This window comes from Budorcas taxicolor, chromosome 10 (assembly GCF_023091745.1).
Source record: "Budorcas taxicolor isolate Tak-1 chromosome 10, Takin1.1, whole genome shotgun sequence".
Lineage (NCBI taxonomy): Eukaryota > Metazoa > Chordata > Mammalia > Artiodactyla > Bovidae > Budorcas > Budorcas taxicolor.
This window is the reverse complement of record NC_068919.1, coordinates 54,392,677-54,415,456: the sequence shown is the minus strand read 5'-3', so window position 1 is coordinate 54,415,456 and position 22,780 is coordinate 54,392,677. Positions and strand designations below refer to the sequence as shown.

Genomic DNA, 22,780 nt, shown 5'->3' with positions numbered 1-22,780 from the left:
CCCATCAAAAACTGTCTCCCAGCACTCCACAGCACTTCGTCTAGATACCCAGTAGGAATTCAATAAATGTTGAAATGAATGAATCTGACCAGAGAATCATGAAGTCATTGCTAAAATTGACATGACCAGTTATTTATGTGTCCTCTGTGCTGATTTCCCTGTCACTTGTGTTTCTGAGGAAGACACTAAGAACTCACATATTTGTATAAAAATGATGTTTCCCAATACTAAGGGCCCACGTCAATCAAAGATAGAGATGAATGGGAACAAAGGAATTAGTTCAGTTAGTAAATTGTCAAATTAATATTACCAATAAGGAGTTCCTCATTGGTTATACTAACAAGAGTTATAATTAGTGGTCTGTTTTACAGCTGGCTCACTGCTAAAGGAACAAGGCTCTAATTTGTATAGTTTGCCTATTTTCCTGGTCTAAGTTGTCCTACATAGACAGCGTCAAGCTATTAAAGTGACAGTGCTGAACGTGGAGTTGGGGAAAGATGTATACAATCTGGACCAGCTCCATTTCACCACTGGTTGTATTGGATAAAATGAAACTAATAGAACCAAATGCCCTTTCTCCCAGCTCTCAATTTTTTTTCCCTCAGTGTTCTCTCTCAATATAAAAAGTGTAATGAAACTTGTAGCTGCTAAGCTACTAAGTCACATCAGTCATGTCTGACTCTGTGAGACCCCATAGAGGGCAGCCCACCAGGCTCCCCCATCCCTGGGATTCTCCAGGCAAGAATACTGGAGTGGGTTGCCATTTCCTTCTCCAATGCATGAGAGTGAAAAGTGAAAGTGAAGTCACTCAGTCATGTCTGACTCTTAGCAACCTCATGGACTGCAGCCCACCAGGCTCCTCCGTCCATGGGATTTTCCAGGCAAGAGTACTGGAGTAGGGTGCCATTGCCTTCTCCGAATGAAGCTTGTAGGGATATATCATATTTTATAAATCTGGTCCTAGTTGTTTTTTCTAGAGAAAATCAAAGGGATTAAGTTTACAAGATAGCCACCTAGCCTGTGAGCAGGACTCAGATCAGAATGCTACTCAGCTTGCATCCTGTATAGTAGTATTTTGATGGGTGCAAAAGTCTGTTTTCCCTGATACATTGCTCTCAGGTTATAAGGTAAGAGTTTATAGTAGACTACTTCTCGCTGACTTAGTCGCTTACTCTTAAGACCCATGTATTTTGTATGGGAGTCTAATTGTCAATGTCTCAATTGATTTATCTTGCATAGGGAGGTAAAATGACCAAGTTGTGATTACAGGAATTAATATATCCTGTGACCAGCTGTTGCCTATTCATTAAAGGATGCTGAGGATACCAGACTTCTAAGGAGACATATATGTGATGGATGCATAGACAGCCACATATGAATCTAAAGGAAAAATCCAGGTGGATCTCTATATCATTTTTGTGTTAATGACCATAGTAAGAAACATGTCCATTTTCAAGTAACTATATGTAAGCATCACTGGCCAGATGTTTCCTGTCCAAATCCAGAGACTCACATACAGTAATTGAAAATCAGCTCCAGTATATCAACATATATTGAGAGAAGATCATTGATTATGCACAGTACTTTGGCCACCTCATGCGAAGAGTTGACTCATTGGAAAAGACTCTGATGCTGGGATGGATTGGGGGCAGGAGGAGAAGGGGTTGAGCGAGGATGAGATGGCTGGATGGCATCATGGACTCGATGGACGTGGGTCTGAGTGAGCTCCGGGAGATGGTGATGGACAGGGAGGCCTGGCATGCTGCGATTCATGGGATCGCAGAGTCGGACACGACTGAGCAACTGAACTGAAGGTGCTCTTCAAAGGAGCCAGGCAGATTCAATAAGGTCTTACCACTTTCTGCTTCTCCACTCAGCACAGTGAACCCCTCCTCAAATCTCTATAGTTTGATTTCCTCCTTCTTCCTTCCATTCTAATTATACCTGTGTTTGTTTGTTTTAAATACTAGATTTAAAAAGTGTTTCTGTAATACTAGTTTGACAGCCTGCTAGCAGAGTTGATGACACATTAGGTTAAACATAGATGGATTTTTCTTTTCTAAATAGCACCTTTTAGTTGCATGTGTGCTTTTTAAAGTTCCATTTCAATTCCAGTAACTATACCTGAAAATGCAAGGTATATCCATCAGGACCAAACAATGCTTACTTTCTATTTAACCTCTGATTGCATCGGGTAGGTGAAATGTTCCTATGATAAGAACAATAAGAGTAAAGTTTTTGATTAGAAAAATAATCATTTATTTTTCAATTTTCAGAGAAGCGTAGTTGCTAGAATAACAATATTTGTTTCAAATCCTGAGGCAGACAAGAGAACTGGGACAATAGTTTAATTTCTAATTACTCCAGATTCTCAGTTTATGTTCATTTGCCTTAAAAGGAATACCTAAAAAATAACTGAAAAGAATCCTTCCAATCACTGATTTTACTGTTTTTGCTCGATAGTATGTATGAAAGTGATATCCACTCAGTCATGTCAAACTCTTTGCAGTCCCCTGGACTGTAGCCCACCAGGCCCTGATGTCCATGGGATTTCTTGGGCAAGAATACTGGAGTAGGTTACAATTTCCTCCTCCAGGGGAACTTCCTGACCCAGGCATCAAACCCAGGTCTCCAGCATTGCAGGCATATATATATATATATATATATATATATATATGTGTGTGTGTGTGTGTGTGTGTGTGTGTGTATATTTTTTTTTTACCATCTGAGACACTGGAGGAAGTAGAATATGTACCAATACTAATATGTGTCAAATCTTAACTAAATATTATAGATGAAAATGAAATTAGTTCCTATTTTTGAGAGGTCTGCAATCTGAGTGAAAATCAGATATGATCAAATGATTATTATTATAAGAGGAGTAAATTCAGTACCTTGGTAGCATAGTCAAATGGTTCTTGGCTATTAAAATTGTTAAAGATCACAAAGTTGAGTTTCTTTAACCCCTATAGACTTCTGATTTCTTGTACAACCCTGGGCCATCACTCCTCTGAGTACCTTCCTGAGCTGAAGAGGACTTTTCAGCAGATGGATGGATAGGTTAGGAAAGCCACTTCTGAACTTGCTAAGCATAAAGGGATTATGCTTGAAACTTTCCTAGATATGAGAATGTTGCTGAGCCTAATGGTGCCAGGAGTTTTCCACCCATAACATGAGATTATATATCAAGGGAGTCAGAGCACAGACGAAGCCACTGAGGGAGAAAAGTAACAGACTTGGAATCAGTGACCAGGGAAACATTTTTAAAAATAAGTGATTGATACCACAATATTCTATCCCTGCATTTTTGTTTCAGTTGGAATCTCTCCAACACCCACTCCCTGATTGGCAGTTCATTAAACCAGTACTTGTGTGTATGCGTATATGCATGCCCTCAGTCATGTCTGACTCTTTGTGATCCCATAGACTGTTGCCCACCAGGCTTCTCTGACCATGGGATTTCCCAGGCAAGAATATCAGAGCAGGTTGCCAATTCTATTCCAGGGGATCTTCTCAACTCATGGATCAAACCAGAGTCTCTTGTGTCTCCTGCATTGGCAGGCAGATTCTTTACCACTGCTCCACCTGGGAAAGCCACTTGATATATATTTATTGTCTTTCTAAAAGTATATTTTAATCGTATTGAAAGGATTCTGTAATATCTCTTAAAATAGTGAGATAACCATGGGATAACATCCCCAGGGCTTGACTCGGTTTTCTGTGAATGGGGTACTTCCTTAGATACACAGAGCTTGAGTTTTCTTCTTTTTTTTAATTTTCCCCTTGTTCTTTCTTGGTATTACCTATCAAAGTTAGACCACTACATAAGATGTGTCTTTATTCTGAGCTAAATGCTGAGTCATGCTTTGTGTATCTTTTAGCATAGGGTAAACTGTAAAAAGCATTCAAAAACATTGAGAATAAGAGGGAACTTGGGCTGCAAAAGCCGGGCAGCAACCTAATGGCTTAGTTTCTGCCTTCAGGCACTATCAGTTTTCATTAGTGATGGGAGAGAGTTTGTTAAAAAAAAAAAAAGCTAATTTTCCTTATTGATAGGAGACAGATTATTAAAAATTTTAAGAGATTAAATATGCAGCATATTTCTAAAGAACAGTATGATTAAAAGGAACATGAGGCTATGAGGCTTTAGCTTTGAGAAATGTAGTTCTTTGCTATTGGATATTTGATTGTATTTAATGGCCTTCAAGTAAAGTATATTACTACAAGAACTTGGTGTTTCATTAACTTACAAATGATTGTACTTTATAAACTATGTATAAGTGAATGTTGAGTCTTTCCAGAGAGATTACTTAGAAAATTAGCTTTAAACCAAAGAACGTTAATACATACAATTTCATATTTACTATAGCTTTGAGCCACAGAACCCTGGTTTAGGAGTTTAAAACTAACTGAAATTGAAACCCTATGTGGTATGAATTAATTAAATGAACATTATTTTCATATCATAACAATTGCTTAGTTACAAGGAAGTTTGGGGGCTATATATTTTACTTGTTTTCTGTTGTGTAGCATGTGATGTTATGAGTTTAATCTCGGTGCTGCTGCTGCTGCTAAGTCACTTCAGTCGTGTCCGACTCTGTGCAACCCCATAGACAGCGGCCCATCGGGCTCCCCTGTCCCTGGGATTCTCCAGGCAAGAACACAGGAGTGGGTTGCCATTTCCTTCTCCAATGCAGGAAAGTGAAAAGTGAAAGTGAAGTTGCTCAGTCATATCCGACTCCCTATGACCCCATGGACTGCAGCCTCCCAGGCTCCTCCATCCATAGGATTGTCCAGGCAAGGGTACTGGAGTGGGGGTGCCATTGCCTTCTCAGATAATAACTGAGTTGTTAGAAATTAATCCCCAACACCTGGCATTGTCCTCATAAGACTAACGTTGAGAAATTTTCAGAAGTTCATTTAACAGCTGCATGTCGCTTTTCGCTTCTCCATCTCATTATACTAAAATCTAGGACCGTTTGGTTGTTTTGCTATGAAAAATAGTTTTAAAATTGAAACTATAACCTGCAATCCCCTTTACTACCAGAATGGTGACTCTTTCACATCCCCTTTATGTCTTTAAAAACTTAAAAATGACATTAGCTTTTGAAAAATAATGTAAAAATGAATAATGAGGTAGTCAGCACTTCTGAAACCATGTTTCAAAAGAACAGAGATTTGAAAGAAAAAGCCTGCTTTAAAGTGCTAAGGAGCTTTGCAGCATGGCAAGAGGTCAATGCCCAGGAAAGGAGAAAGTAATTTAATAGAATACAAAGGCTCTCCTTGACAACGAGACCATTTACTCTTTAAAATATTATAGCAGTTTGAATTGGGAGCTTTACCAGCGTTCACAAAGTGGAATGAAGGGGTTGCCAAAGAAAGCGGTAAAAACCACCTCAGTCAAGACTCTTGTTAAGGAATCCAGAATTACTTCAACAGCCTTTCAGACCATCTCTGTCTCCTTGATCCGTCCTCTAATCTGTCACGAACCGCACTGCCAGACCAGTCTTCTTAAAACATTGCTTTTGTCATGTTAGTCTCGTGGCTACATACTCATAGCAAGATGGATGTGACAGTTCTGTCCATATGAACTACAGATAAGGAAGTTAGTAATTAGGAAGTCAACAGAAAGCATGCCAGGTGTAACAGGGTAAAATTCACAAAAAATTGTGGTGATCCTGATGTAAAGAAAGAAAGAAATGAGAGGGATGTGAAGAAGGAAAAGAGACCATGACAAATGGAAATGGACAAGGCTTGATACCTCTTGGATATGAGAAGCAAAGAAGACAGAAGGGCATCAGTGATGGTCTGGAGACCTGAGAATGTCTAGCTTGGTACCACAAGCTGCTTATCCTGAACAAGCATTTACATGTCTTGCAGCTCAGTTCCTGCAGGCCTAAATACAAGAATAATGGAATGTTTAATTTCTTAGGTTGTTCAAGTTTTACAACTTGGGTTAGCTCTTATAAAGGATTTTAAGCCTCTGCAATTGAGCAAATGGTGATAGTACAAAAAGCAGAGAAATTAAAAGGAGACATCCAAAAAAATCTGCAGGAAAGATAATTGGTTCTAAAATGGAGTCTTTACATAAAAGTGCTGATAAGTTTGTGGAAATATTCAAGAACACTTAAAAACTATTTATTGGTATCACTGTGCTCCAGAACAAACATGCTGCTTGCCTCCTTTGGTGAGGTTAATTCATAAACATGTTTAGTATGAATTAGAGAAAAAGTGAAAGAGTGAAAGCAAAAGTGAGAAAGGACACCATTTAGAAGTGATGGCAGTTCAACATGCCAGTGCACTCTCTTATTAACACATGCCCAGAATGAGTAAGAGTTGGAAGATAAGAACATGCTGTAACTCATAGTTTCATCTTCCTCTGATCTCTCAGTTGAGAACAGTATTGTCCCACTGCACATAATTTTCTGTATTTTTCATACAACCGTGGCATCTAAACTCAAACCAAGTGCAGTCAACCCTTTGCTATCTGTAGGAGATTGGTTCCAGGGCCCTCACAATTACCAAAATTTGAAGATGCTCATGTCCTTTATATAAAAAAAGGGTTAGTATTTGAGCATAATCTATGTACATCCTGCTGTATACTTTTAATCACCTCTAGATTACTTCCAATAGCAAGTAGAATGTAGATTTCCTTCTCCAGAGGATATTCCTGACCTGGGGATTGAACTCAAGTCTCCTGTGTTTCCTGCATTGCAGGCTGATTCTTTACCCACTGAGCCATCTGCTGCTGCTGCTGCTAAGTCACTTCAGTTGTGTCCGACTTGAGGCTCCCAAATGCTATTTAGATAGTTGTAAATGCTATGCAGATAGTTTCCAGCACACAGAAAATTCAATTTTCACCTTGGGGAATTTCTGAATTTCTTTTCCTAAATATTTTCAATCTGCAGTTGATTGAACCTAGGGATATGGAACCAGTAGATCCCTAGGGTTAGCTCTCATCTCATTCTCCATCAAGGACCTAATGATACTGCAAGGTAAAAGGAAATATGGCTGTACCTGTTTTATTGAGATATTGTGTTGATCTCTAATGTAGCTCCCTCCACCGGGATCATCAGTGGTAGTTTAGAGGACTAGATATGGCTTTCCATAAAGACAACCATCCTACTTTATGCCTACAGTTCACAGAATCCAGGAAATAATGAAGAGGAGTCTGGAATGATCAGTACTAGGGAGAAGCTTTATGCTTTGAATTTTATTTCTAAGTCAGAGCTTAAATAATTGAGAGGATAAAAGCAGTGTTTTTCAAAATTAGAACTAGCAGAAAAAATGAACTTGGTTCGAGCATCTATGAGACCTTTGTCTAACATAAATAACTGGAAGCAGGATTATATATGAGGGTTAGGCAAGGAATAAACCCAGCCAAGACACATGCTCGTCAGGGCTGAGGCACTAACCAAAATAAGATCAGAGGAAAGAAGCCTAGACCAAAGCTGAGTCAGAAGAGGAAGTTAATGGTGCTCAGAATACCACACTTGGTGCAATTGCAACTTTGTCCTGCTGCCTTTTTCTTTAATTCTTGAAGTAGATAGCTACCCACAAGTGTGTGTCTGCCAGAGACTCTGTTACTAATATGTTCCCTAGTTGGAGGAATGTAGCTTAGCCATAGGGCAGCAGTGGGCCCAGCATACATTCAATCAATTTCAATGATGTTCCTATAATGAAATAGTTGTTACCAATAATACACAATCTACTTACACATATTTTCTCAATTGGTGCTCACAACAAAGCCACTGTGAAGGTAATTTTTGAATTTTCTATAGATAATTGAGGTTCATAGAGTTGTTTTTGTTTTTGTTTTCTTTGTTTTTTAATTTTTACTTTATTTTACTTTACAATACTGTATTGGTTTTGCCATACATTGACATGAATCCACCACAGGTGTACATGCTTTCCCAAACATGAACCCCCCTCCCACTTCCCTCCCCACAACATCCCTCTGGGTCATCCCTGTGCACCAGCCGCAAGCATGCTGTATCCTGCATTGGACGTAGACTGGCGATTTGATTCTTACATAATAATATACATGTTTCAATGCCATTCTCCCAAATCATCCTACCCTCTCCCTCTCCCTCTGAGTCCAAAAGTCCGCTATACACATCTGTGTCTTTTTTGCTATCTTGCATACAGGGTCATCATTGCCATCTTTCTAAATCCCATATATATGTGTTAGTATACTGTATTGGTGTTTTTCTTTCTGGCTTACTTCACTCTGTATAATCGGCTCCAGTTTCATCCATCTCATCAGAACTGATTCAAATGTATTCTTTTTAACGGCTGAGTAATACTCCATTGTGTATATGTACCACAGCTTTCTTATGCATTCATCTGCTGATGGACATCTAGGTTGTTTCCATGTCTTGGCTATTATAAACAGTGCTGCGGTGAACATTGAGGTACATATGTCTCTTTCAATTCTGGTTTCCTCAGTGTGTATGCCCAGCAGTGGGATTGCTGGGTCATATGGCAGTTCTATTTGCAATTTTTTAAGGAAGCTCCACACTGTTTTCCATAGTGGTTGTACTAGTTTGCATTCCCACCAACAGTGTAGGAGGGTTCCCTTTTCTCCACACCCTCTCCAGCATTTATTGCTTGCAGATTTTTGGATCGCAGACATTCTGACTGGTGTGAAGTGGTACCTCATTGTGGTTTTGATTTGCATTTCTCTGATAATGAGTGATGCTGAGCATCTTTTCATGTGTTTGTTAGCCATCCATATGTCTAGAGTTTTAAAAAATATTTACTGGTTGAGTCACTAGGCTCTTACCTTCTTTCAGTGACTAAGTCTTTGCCTGCTAACCCACTTTAGTGTGTGGTCCTTAACTTTCCCCCTGGTCCTCAGGCTTCTGTCTCATACTTTCCATGTGCTATTTCACAGATAAGAATCTTTCATTCCAAACCAAGATCATGGATAACTTAATATCTCATCTCCCCAGTGGCCAGGCTTGCTCACTTGACCTTCCATATTTCAGTCTTCTCTGTTACATGCCAGAGTTGGCTATAGGGAAGTAAAGGTTACTGAGTTTTATTTCTCACTTTTTTGAAACCTATATTCTATCAGGGACATCCACATGAACAAACAAAATTCTGTTTTACAGGGACTATGGGGAAAGACTTAGAACAACTGTTCTCAAATATTTTTCAGCCTCAGTTCAACCAAAGAGTAGGATACCATTCTCTCAGTAACAAATATTTAATTTTAACCCATAACCCCTGAGAAGTCCATCTGAAAAGCAGGAGTCATGATCCTACCCCTTCTTCATTCCCTTACTCCCAAGTCTCTCCCACTGAGCATCACTGATGTTGAGGTTGCAGTCAAGTAGAGTTGGTAGAGATGGGGAAGATGCGCTTACACCTGCCTTATGGGCTGATGACTGTTACATTCATGTTTCATTTGAGAGGTCAGTCAGTGTTAGCTTATGCCACTGAGTGAGGAGACCAGTACCAGTAGAGGAAATAACAGAGTAAAATTAGACAAGGAGGGAATCGTGTAATGTCTCCAAGGATCTATAAGGAGTTCAAGATGACTAGAACAAGGAAGTATAGGGAGAAGTCCAAAAAGATGAGACTGGAGGAGAAATCATACCTTACTGAATTCTGGTATCTTGTGGGCATTGAGATATTGAGTGTAAAATATGACATTTTCAAGTTTGTGTTCTAGAAAATCACTCTGTTAATGATATTTAAAAACAGAAAAAGTGGATGGGAAAATTTTTAAGAGATTAGTTAAGATAGTAAAGCCTGGGCTAGTGACCGTCAATGGGAAAGTTCAGGAGAGAGGCAACTGTGCATTTTTATACTTTTATACTTTAGAACAAATGGAGATGCATGTTAATAATTGATGGTGTTTCAAAAACATTGGTAGCCAAGCAGCAGTTGTAAGAGATTATAAGCCTGAATGCTTGTTAAACTTAGTTTAAAATTGCCCTGGGAAAACAAAGTCATTTTATTCTTATTGCTAGTGATATGGCTGGACAGTTGCTCCAGTTTAGAAACATAAGGATGATTTGAGGAAGGGTCACCCAAGAAATAGTAATGAAGCACAGTTATTCATAATACCCAATCACTGTTGCTCTTGATGGCTTCAGTTCAGTTCAGTCCCTCAGTCGTGTCTGACTCTTTGTGACCCCACGAACTGCAGCACCCCAGGCCTCCCTGTCCGTCGCCAATTCCCAAAGTTTACCCAAACTCATGTCCATTGAGTCGGTGATGCCATTCAACCATCTCTTCCTCTGTCGTCCCCTTTTCTTCCCACCCTCAATCTTTCCCAGCATTAGGGTCTTTTCAAATGAATCAGCTCTTTGCACCTGGTGGCCAAAGTTGATGGCTTAAAGGACAATAATTTGGAAAAAGCTCCAGATAATGACAGTTCTGAGTTGAAGAGTAATTCTAAAAAGCTGGATTCTGAATAATAATTTGTTTATATTTTCCTTTTCATATGTAAGAAAAATATATATGACATATGACAGGAATCTATGCCACAGAGTCACTTAAAGAGGGCCCTTCAATAAGTATAAAATTTAAATTCTAATTTCAAGGAGAGCATGGTGTCAGAGATTAATTTGATTTTTCCCCAATGGTATAGAAAATAACATTTCCTCTTATGACAGATAATATCTTAGTTTTGATGAGATAAAGAATCAATAAATCTTTAGGAATTTCTAATTAATTGCCTATGGGGAGTGAGTCGTCAACTACACAAATACTCATTCATTGTTGACAATGATGGAAATCTTTTCCAGAAAATGAAGAAAAGGAAAGAAAATATCCTGAATGACATATCCTAATATGCTGCAGGTGAATAAAGTGTATCATAGTCATCAAGAAAAGTGTTAAAATGGGTGTAAAATACATCACATTAATCAGGAAAAGCAATATTGGTCATTGTATGTTTATCATTAAGTAACGTAATAAATGCAAAGAGTTGTTTTTTAAAGTCTGAAAGGGTGTACAGCTGTACTAGAGGAGAGGGAGTTAAAATGAGTTAGTTAAACTTTTACATTGCCTTAATATTCCATAATGCTAAAAAAGATTGATTATATAACCCTGCCCAATAATTGCCTTGGAAACATAGAAATAAACAGAAGTATTATGTTTTTTTTCAGGCTTATAGTCTTCAATTAATTTAACAACTCCTTTGGATATAAGCAGAGTCTACCAGTTTTCTGATTTCTAATGGAAATCAGCAAGTCTCCAAATATTACCAATTAAGCATCAAGCTTCCACATGTGGAAATAGGACATCTTTGTCCCATAATCAGAATGCGCTACTTTCAGGAAACCTGCTTATAGTTTTCATGCATTACTCCTCTTGTGTCTTCTAAGAGTTCTTTTTCAATCTGAATAGACTCAGTATGTTATCAGGTCAATTTTGGAGTAAAAATAACTGCTATGTATTTAGTAAATCAGCTTTACCCCTCCTACCCGTGTGTCAGATTTCTTGAAATTACTGAATACCATATATATCTTTTAGAAAATTTGTATTTTTTTTTCTGTAATGAAATAATTAACTGAACCTGACTCAAGGTATGTAGCCATACATTTTTATACACAGATTTTATTAAACTCAGTAAACTCCTTTTAGTATAATTAGGTGAAGAAGTAAGAAATAAAACCATGAAAAATATGAAAGCTTTCTAAGAGAACAAATGTTGAATTAGAATACATCTCACTTAATTTAGCCTATAAAATTATATCCATTGTCAATTATATGTGGTCATTGATGTTCTAGACATTTCTGTGGATCTCCTGATGGCTTTGTCTCATTTGTAATGCCTGTAGTCTAAAGACTCCTTTTTCATCAGGGGAACACTTGAATAGCTGGAGAGGAACCACTTGGGGAGCATTGGGACTATTTTATACAGTGATACAGGGCTTCTGTACTGAAGATAATAGCCTTTGAATACATTTTTTAATTCAAATACTAGAAGCACCTCTAAATCAACTGGGACAGGCCTCGGAAATCTACAAAATATATACATTATATATATGTTATTAATATTAATAAACATATTATATATTAATATAGTTATATATATTTATATATACGTTATTAAGAACATGATGTTCAAGGCAAGACACTCCCACAATGGATATCAAACTCTACCAGGTATTTCTAGGCCTGGGGAAGTTGCTGTCCTTAAGATTTAATAGGGGTAAAATGGGATTAATGGGAAGCCTCAACTCATATTGTTGTAAATGTGGAATTGTGTAATCATAAAAGCAGTAGAGTATGATAGTGCTAACTCTGACTTAGATCATGATCTTTGGGATGATTCTGAACTATTCTGTGCCTTCGTTTCTTCATCTATAAAATGGGAGAAATAATTGTACCTATTCCTCAGTGGATTTTTTTGAGAATAAAATGACATAATACTTGTAAAGACTGAATCTGATGCTTAGTATTATATCTGGCTCCTGGTAAGCACATTTAAATGTCAGCTAGAATTAGCTAGTTTGCTGGCTACATTAGAGACAGCATAATCCAATCAGCTATTACAGAAAGGGGTGAAATCAAACAGCTCTGCCCTAAAATTAGATTTCCCTTCAGAATTACCTGCCTACTGTTGCCCCTGTTGATGACTGTCTCTGACCTCCTCCTCATCCAGCCTGACTAGTTTCTTCTGGGTTTTAACTGATATCCATGAGCCTGACCTCTTGCCAAAAAGTCAATTATTTCCTTACCTACTGTGTTCTTCCATGAGTCACCTTTTTTTGGTTGTTGTTATTTAATCACTCCCAGACCTCTCCTCTTTAGGAAACCTCTCAGTAACTATTACACAAATAATTGACATTTGTATAGCACTTCACAGTATTTACCAAGCACTTCTCTATTCAAAAAGTGAGGCTATTAGGGCAGGATCTTTTTTTTAAGTTTGAAATAAAAGCTTTATTATTACTTGATGGATAAGCTCTTTAATGTATATGTTTATCCAAACTTCTTAGAGTAATAGTAAAAATGTAAAATAAGAAAACACAACCTGATGAACACTTTGGTCACTACCTATGAAGCTTAAGAAAATATATTTACTGAATTGCATTTTTAAAAATTATAAAATATAGGTTTAATTAAATTAAATAACAATCTCAGATGAGACAGAGATGAATTTTGGTTCCATGTGTTCTAACTTTGGCTCAAGTTTGGCCTTATTCCTTGTGTATCTCTCTTCTGATGAGACAAGCATAAGGGTGAAGTATGATTCAAGAACATATATGTGCATTATTTATTCCTGAATTTGTGAGTATATACAGTTATTCCAAATTCTAGATGGGCTTTGGAATTTAAGTTCCATGAGAAGGAAAACACAAAGAAAATAAATAATCTGTTATTGATAGGAACACTTTGCAGTTTATAAATCACTTTCTCAACCATTATCACAATTGGATATGTTTCTCTACAAAGTTATTAAAGTCACATTATTTAGGAGTCAAAACATTTCAAAACACTTGGAGGCAGTGAGTTAGTGTGATTGCTATGTAATGTGGTGGAAAGACATTTATTGATGAACATTTTATGCCATTATTATTCTGTTCACAGAGGAGTGAAAGTAGAAACTGCAAGGAATCAGAGTTTTAGATTGGAGCAAATGAAACTGGAAAAATGCTTTGGAAACCTACTTACATAATCCTTTCCCATCTATTTATTTATTTTCACATATATTTAGTGTTTGAGATGTGTGTATGGTGGGGGAGGTTCAAGCATGAACAAGCAGGGAGAGAAGAATATGGAAAGAGAATAGGAGGGAAGCAGGATGTCACACTAAGATAGCAGTGAAAGTGAAGTGGCTCAGTCGTGTCCGACTCTTTGGGACCCGTGGACTGTAGCCCACCAAGCTCCTGCGTCCATGGGATTCTCCAGGCAAGAATACTGGAGTGGGTTGCCATTTCCTTCTCCAGGGGATCTTCCCGACCCAGGGGTCGAACCCAGGTCTCCCACATTGCAGGCAGATGCTTTAACCTCTGCACCACCAGGGAAGCCAGCCTTTTTGAAGATGAGTGTTGAGAAGAAAAAAAAAATATACTGCCCTTCTGTACTCTGCAGTTTCTTGGAGTTCATGAGAGAATGTTGCCAATGTGTCTTTTGTGATCTCAATTCTTGCTCCTTGTCACTGAGACTATCACAGCCCTTGACCTAGAGAGTGTCTTATGTACTCAGTCATTTCTGACTCTTTGTGAACCCATGGACTGTAGCTGCCAGGCTCCTCTGTCCATGGGGATATTCCAGGAGAGAATACTGGAGTGGGTTGCTATGCCCTTCTCCAGGGGATCATCCCAATCCAGGGATCGAACCCAGGTCTCCCGCGTTGCAGGCAGATTCATTACTGCTGATCCACCAGTCAGCTGCTCTAGAGTGTCAGACAACAGAAGCTGTATTAACTCCTTTTTTCACACGTTCAGCGGTGGACTGCTTAACTGTTAAATGTCATCTCCAGCTACCACACCCTGTTTCCCCTCCCATCTTTTATTCCTTCCCATTTTCTTTCCTCTTCCTTAGTCTCTGCCCCATAATTACTCTTGTCCTGTATTCTGTGACCTATAAGTAACTTTAATTTCAAGTGCATGACCTTAAGTATACTCTGTTCATCACTGGCTGTAACACAACCATGTGCATTGGTTTTAATATTTCACATGTATTACTGGATTTGGTCCTTATTTTCAAACATGTAAGTTATGGCATTATTACTGTTTATTACCATCATTAATATTTTTCTCTGACTACTATTTTATATGAGTTGGATGATGGATTTTTATAAATTGTCCAAGATCACCAAACTGGAAGTATTAGAGTGCAGACTGTTGGCTACTAGGAGATGCAATAAGACAAAGGTTCGCCTTTGTTAAATTAAGCAGCAGGAATGAAAAGACAATCTTTGTGTCAGTGAAAACTGAATATTAAAATGCTAACCTTTAATTGACTGTTGCAGCCTATTTCAATGGCAGAGCTGCCCAGCTAAAACATTGTGCCTGCATTGTTATATTTCTGGTGCAAAAGCTGGCTCTCAGCTAGAGGTTAGCAGGAGTTGTGCAGTTCAAATGAGAAGGGAATGATGATGATAGCACCTTTTTGGTTGTATAAAAAGACTGGCTTCAATGCAAGAAAAATCAAATTCAATGTATTAAATTTATTGTAATAATCAAATATTAATTAAAATTATTTTAAATGGCAGATATAACACATGCGTATTATAAAAATGTTGAACATTACTAAATTTATAACATAGGGAGTCTTCTCTCTTTCTCTCATCCAATTTTATTCCACGGAGGTAATTACGGTTATCAATTTGGTGAATATATTTCTAGACATTTTCCATGCGTATATAAGCACCCATGCATATGAGGGTCAATAGGAATCTTAATAATATGGAAATGTGCTTTCTTAACAAACTATATTTTTTTATATATGCACATGGGTATTTAACTTATTTACTTTAATGATTGCATCACTTCCACTGTGTAGTATTCTACAATTCATCCAATCAGTATACTGTTACTGAATATTTAGGTCACCTAGCTTTTGTTGTTGGTAGAGAAAGTTGCAGTGAACATGCTTACACAACATTTAATCTTGTGCATTTATCTTTGGATAACTCAGATAAGTGGAAATTATGGTACTGGGGTAATCACTAGTATTTTAAATATGTTGATAAATTCTTAAGATGCTGCTTGGAGTTCAATCTGTGAAGACACAATGTACATGCACACAAAATAGTATTTTTACAATGAAAGTATTTTTTTTTTATCATTGCAGACAGATGAAACTTTTACCAAAACTGGTTTGAATCTGTTTGTTCCTCTAGGTGCAAAGTTCCATATACCTAATGATTTTAATTATCCTCTCTGTGGTACAATAAAACAATGTGTCAAACCAGACCATACATAATTCTACAAAACAGGAAACTATCTAAGATGCAGAGTGATCACTATGCGTGGTCGTTGGTCTCTTATTTGGGGGCAAGGCCCTTGAGTCTTGGATCTTCGCTGCTATCTTAACCACTATGGTAATCCCTTAACCTTTCTTTCACAGACTTTTTACTACAGACAGTGGAATGTTTTTAATAGGAACTCTATTCCCCATTGAAATCATTCCTTTCCCCCTCTTTCAGAGCTGGTCGGGGACTTTATGGTATTGACAGTATGCCAGATCTCCGCAAAAAGAAAACTCTGCCTATTGTACGAGATGTGGTGAGTCACTCCTGTTCAGTTCATTTTGACTGCATGTGTTGTCTTTATTAGATGTCATATTGTCCTTCTCATTACATGCCTAGCCTGTAAATATTTCATAGCGTAAAACACAGAAGAAGCTGGATGCTAGCAGCATTAGGCTTATTTTCTCTTTAAAGTCGATTAGATGGAGGAAATAGCTCTAACCTTTTGACAGCTTTTGCTATTAGGTGAAATTACAGATTGAGTTAAAATAGTGCTATAATTGAGCAAAAAGGAAGTCATACAACATGCCGAGTGGTCTTCTACAATTGGGCTTTGATGTGCTCAATTTTATAAGTGACCATGAGTTTAATTTGCAGTGGAAGGCTGGATTTGAAGTCTTCACCTTAACCCTATAATCTTTTAGCATTTTATAAAGCAAGCAGACAATGTTAATCAGTTCTTTATTCTTTTGTAGTAAGATCACATCTCCAAATTAATAAGCTGTTTCACTCTCCAAAGAAAACCATAGCTTCCAGATCATTAAAGCCTATATAAGCCCCGAATATAACTCTGAATAACAAACTCTCCTATAAGGAAATATGCTGGAGACTGCTGAGAAATGAAAAGAATTAATAATAGTCTGTATTAAAGTCTAAAAAATAGCCCATCAACAGGAAAAAGAAATGTTTTCTATCGTTCACAGTGTTTTCATGTTTTAGAGCCATATTCTTAATGGTTTATTGCATGAAAATATATTTCCCCCAGAGAAACTGAAGTTTCCCTTGTACAACAATGTACACAGATTCTTGATACTGGCAATTTTAAATTTTGCTGTGAAAACCTTTATCTGAAGGTCATCACTTTAGCTTTAAATTAGAAAAGACAAAGTCTTTCCTGGAAAAATCTCATGCTGGAAAGCATGATATGTCTGTACAGTTATCTCAGATTCCTGCTGTTGTACTGTGACATCATTTTTTAGCATTAGGCTTATTTAACTTTATTATGTTCTTTTCTCATATGTCTAATTATTTATATTTTATTTTCTCTATCACTTGGACTCTTCAGGCCATGGTAAGTGATTTTAAATTTATTTAATATTTGGCAGTCTTCTCAAATACTGCTCTTATTCATGCGATCCAAGAGAACATGGTGGGGAAATAAAAAGACAGAAACATATAAGAAGTTTGGGTTCTAAAAGAATTTAACATCTCCATTCTGAAAGATAGAACAACTTATGTAAATAGCAAGTGCAAATATGGACTAAAATAGACTAAAAATATAATTTGAGGGACAGTAGTTGTCAGAGATAAAAGACTATCTTTGGAGATAAGTGCCCTATAAGTTTACATGGTAGGGGTAGAGACAGATGGAAAGTCACCTCCCTACTTAGGACTATACTGAACTTAACTAGGCACAGTGTCTTTGTGGCTGCAAGTAGATATATTTCTGACCAGATGAATTATTCCACTGTGACTTCCCTTTGTTCCTAATGGGGGAGAATAGTTAATATTCCCATGTAGAACTGATTTCAACCGTTCCCTATAGTACCATTGAGTACATTAACCTTATATCGTGTATGTTTCTAGTGGGAGCCGTATAATGGTTCTATTTTACAGGGGAAACTAAAGGAATGTAACTATTACTTAAAATCACCTAAGTTACCAGCATTGAGTGAAGAGAACAAATCTGGGAATGATGATTCTCACTTGATAAAATGCATACTTGGTAAGAAAATACATTGGCTAGATATCGAAGCATATTCCAGGAAACTATAGACAACTCAAGAATCACCTAATACCTGTTGTGATTCAGGGCTATCAGAAAGGTGAGCTGGCTCTGTATCAGTGGTCCTGTTTTATGAAGGCATGTGATTATGGTCATCTTGGAGAAAAACAATGTTTTAGAAGTCTCATGCTAGCCTAGAAACCTTGGGTTACAGAGTCTTTCTTACTGGGCCTCAGTTTTATCATCTGTAAAATGTAGGGTCTAGGTTTGATGATCTAAAAGGGACGTTTTTAGCTTTAATGTTCTGTGATTCCACATTCTAGATGAATTGGCTGACTACTGAATATAGTAGGTCCTTGTTACCTAAAGTGTGAACAGTGATAGTGTATACTCTTACATTTTCATCTTCTGCTGAGTAATAGGTAAATAACAGTCACCTCATGTATCAGTAACTCACGATTGTTTTGTTTGTTTTAATTTTTTAAGACCCTGGCTGCCCGGAAATCTGGACTCTGCCTGGCTATGGTGATTAGGACATCTTTAAACAATGAGGAATTGGTAGGTGCAGAGTCAGCTACTAACTATGCATGGATCATAGTCTGGGGAAAAGCATTCTGCTTGGGCCGCTTGTTTGTTATGTTTATTCCAAAGTTCTAGGAATAACTGGGAACATGCAGAAAGTCTCACCCTGAGCAAATTTCCTCAAAGCCTCAGCTGCACTATCATACAAATTATCCTGTGTTGCTCAAATATTCATGTACCTTCATATCTTTACAAATGCTATTCCATCCAAACACACTTTGCTTGTTATAATCCACCTGAAAATTCCTGCTAAATTTCTACATAGTCCACATGTTGCCTCATTTTTGAGGCTTTCCCAAACACCTCCCTCCCCTTTTGGTTCAATTATTTGTTTCTTCCTCTGGGCCTTCCTAGCATTTAATCACAAACTCCAGAGTATGGTTAAGAGTGAAGGCTGCTTGGGGTGAATCCCATTTGGACTGCTAAATTAGCTTATTATATCTGGCAAGTTATGTAACTTCTCTGGGCCTGAGTTCGCTCATATGTATAGTGATGTGATAATAATACAGTAGATGAAGGGAGTGGATAAGTGTTTAACATGCTTGCACAGCCTAGGGTACAGTATACAATAAATATGAGCTGGTGCTTTTATTATTTCTCTTAGTACAATTTGATTATTTTACATAAACCTTCCCTTTTGACTCCATGAAGGTAAGAACTCCATCTTGTTTGATGTCCTTGTAAATGTTTTCATCTCTATTGCTTACTGCATAGTCTGGCATGAGATAGATGCTTTGTCAATTCCTTATTGAATGAAGAACCAACATGATTAGAAGGTAGAAATAGATTGCAAATATCTAGATCAGGGATTCTTGAATTTGGCTCATTAGAATTGCCTATAGGGGTGTGTGTGTGTGTGTGTTTATGTGTATGTGTGTGTTGCTCAGTCGTGTCCTACTGTATGCAACCCCTGGACTGTAGCCTGCCAGGCTCCTCTCTCCATGGAATTCTCCAGGCAAGAATATTGGAGTGGATTGTGATTCCCTTCTCCAGGGGATCTTCCTGACCCAGAGATCAAACTCCGGTTTCTCCTGCCCTGCAGGCAGATTCTTTACCATCTGAGCCATCTAGAATCGCCTAGAGGAGCTTTCAAACCCTGATGCCTGGGTCTCACACTCATGAATGATTTAACTGGCTTCAAGTGTAACATGGATCAGTTCAGTTCAGTTGCTCAGTCATGTCCGACTCTTTGTGACCCCATGAATCACAACACGCCAGGCCTCCCTGTCCATCACCATCTCCCGGAGTTCACTCAAACTCATGTCCTTCGAGTTGGTGACGCCATCCAGCCATCTCATCCTCTGTCGTCGCCTTCTGCTCCTGCTCCCAATCCTTCCCAGCATCAGAGTCTTTTCCAATGAGTCAATTCTTTGCATGAGGTGGCCAAAGTACTGGAGTTTCAGCTTTAGCATCATTCCTTCCAAAGAACACCCAGAACTGATCTCCCCCAGAATGGACTAGTCGGATCTCCTTGCAGTCCAAGGGACTCTCAAGAGTCTTCTCCAACACCACAGTTCAAACACATCAATTCTTCGGCGCTCAGCTTTCTTCACAGTCCAACTCACGCATCCATACATGACCACTGGAAAAACCATAGCCTTGACTAGACGGACCTTTCTTGGCAAAGTAATGTCTCTGCTTTTGAATATGCTATCTAGGTTGGTCATAACTTTTCTTCCAAGGAGTAAGTGCCTTTTAATTTCATGGCTGCAGTCACCATCTGCAGTGATTTTGGAGCCCCCAAAAATAAAGTCAGCCACTGTTTCCACTGTTTTACCATCTATTTCCCATAAATTGATGGGACCAGATGCCATGATCTTCGTTTTCTGAATGTTGAGCTTTAAGCCAACTTTTTCACTCTCCTCTTTCACTTTCATCAAGAGGCTTTTTAGTTCCTCTTCACTTTCTGCCATAAAGGTGGTATCATTTGCATAACTGAGGTTATTGATATTTCTCCTGGCAATCTTGATTTCAGCTTACGTTTCTTCCAGTCCAGCGTTTCTCATGATGTACTCTGCATAGAAGTTAAATAATCAGGATGATAGTAGACAGCCTTGACATACTCCTTTTCCTATTTGGAACCAGTCTGTTGTTCCATGTTCAGTTCTAACTGTTGCTTCCTGACCTGCATATAGATTTCTCAAGAGGCAGGTCAGGTGGTCTGGTATTCCCATCTCTTTCAGAATTTTCCATAGTTTATTGTGATCCACACAGTCAAAAGCTTTGGGTTAAAAAAAAAAAAAAAACACAAAAACAGGTAATTCCAATTCCAATGACCAGGTGGATGTTGTGCCATGGTAACTGCATCCTGCCAGCCACTATGGGGCTTGTATCCAAGAAAATTTATCTGTGCCCCTGTGCACAGATTATTGCAACTGTGTACTACGTCCCTCAATTTTAGAGAGTTTGTCTTTCTTAGAGAATAAAAACATGGCCACTGTCATTGCTTGTTTTAAATTTCTATATATTTGACATGTAAACACCATTATTTACATTTTTATTTCTCATTTTCTTCTTCTTTCATTGTCATCTTCCACCCAAAGCCAACCTTTCCTAGGTCTCCATCAGCAAATCCCCTCAGCCCAATATATATCAGCAGTAGTACATGTCTGTTTGAATATCTGGGTGCTACAGCACGTTCAGAACATTTTGTATTGTGCCATGATATTTTTAAAACATGACTGCTTTTCCAGGGGCTTATTTTTATCTGTTGGGTTTATTATGCCATGTAATACTTCCAGTGTAGTTTGGATACAAGAGAAAATAAACATTCTCTGATACATGAAAAAGCCTCGTATTGCTTACTGAATCTCAGAGTATCCAGTCTTTTGCTTTAGAGGAAATAATCAAAATGGAAAGTTTTTATTGATAGACTTCTAGACTGTCTTTTTTTTTAATGTTTGAAAATATTGTCTTTGGTTTAAAGCACAAATACTCATCCCTATGAAAGTTAAGAGGAAAGCAATAGAAATTAGAGGAATACCACTACATTTTCTGAAGCTCTGACAGAGAGCACACCCTCACTGTATGGTTAAAATAGCTAGTGGTCAACTGTTTTTACTTAAAAGTATTCATTTTAGTTTTAGTATTTAGTTTCAGAAGGCCTCTGTAAAAGATTTTTCTGTGTGAGTGTTGGCTGGATGAACGAAGCCCAACAGTTCCTGCTCAAACTCATAAAGCCCATTTCTCTGGGGCCAATGTCTCAAAAAGCAAATGAAATATGACTTCCGTACAACAGGCATATTAAATGTCATTCTTGACAAGCTGTCACATTAAGTCTTTACATGGGCAACTAATATAAATGCTGGAGTGAGTAATTTCTAGTTCCTGGTGCTGCAAGTCCCAGGTACCCTCAATGTGAAGCATGAAATATTTGCCTTTACATGAAGAAAAATGACTTGGCCATGTGGAAAATGGTAGCCCTTCTGTTTTAATAGCCCTATTCTATTTGAATTAAAAAGATGTACAGTAAAAATCTCAGTCATCTCTTCCAAGGAAGGAATGTGCTATAAAATCTGAGACAAGTCGACAGTGGGTAAGGCAAGCACCATTGACACACAGTTGGCAGTGGGCAAATCACTGCTGAGTGCTCCATCCATCACCAATTCCTACTCACCATGAGGAGCTACTGGGGTTGATTGGGAATCTCAGTCTAATTGGCACTTGAGGTCTGAAATTTCTAAATAGTCCAATCTGGTTGAATAACACAAGACAGAATAACAATCTGGTATTCATACACAGTAATCTGCCTGGCGCTATTTTGCTTAGCTTTGTGCTTGCTTTCCCAGTGATAATTTCCTAGGTTTGGACCCAATAGTAGCACAATAAAAGTAAATCCACTCAACATTTCAACAAATATGGACTGTCTACTATGTTTCAGGTATTGTTTCAGATTTTGGGAATAAGACAGAGAACAATTCATCTAAAAATCCCTGCCACCATGATGCTTATAATGAGGTGAAAGGAGAGCTGAGATAACAGTCACCCAAGGACTGTTGCCACGGTTCTTAATAGAAGCTCTTAGTTGGTGGGGTATTTAAATTAAGACAGGTTAAGATGATGGTTATGGGAAACTCAGAGTGAAGAACCCAAATCACCAAGGCTAAAAGAGATTCTCAAACATGGCTTGTTCTATCTGGGTCGATGGCCATGTTTAGGAGGCTGGCCTAAGGGCATGCTTGTAGAGTGTGTGAATTCTCACTAAGGGTTGATTTGTCTAGGGATATAGAGGTCCTTCTTCCAATACAGGGTTCAGGCAAAAGTAAAGGGACTGGCAAGAAATAGGTGTAAGAGTGATCAGGAAGTCAGAC

The 22,780-nt window shown here is 38.1% G+C and overlaps 1 protein-coding gene across 1 annotated transcript in view; it reads left to right on the top strand.

Moving 5' to 3' along the window:
• The window catches only part of UNC13C (unc-13 homolog C), a 655,255-nt gene that overhangs the window by 221,249 nt on the left and 411,226 nt on the right, over positions 1-22,780 (top strand). Inside the window, exons 4-6 of the mRNA XM_052646337.1 lie at positions 16,121-16,199; positions 17,229-17,234; positions 18,375-18,446. Coding sequence (XP_052502297.1) covers positions 16,121-16,199; positions 17,229-17,234; positions 18,375-18,446 — 157 coding nt within the window. The remainder of the gene's footprint in view (positions 1-16,120; positions 16,200-17,228; positions 17,235-18,374; positions 18,447-22,780) is intronic.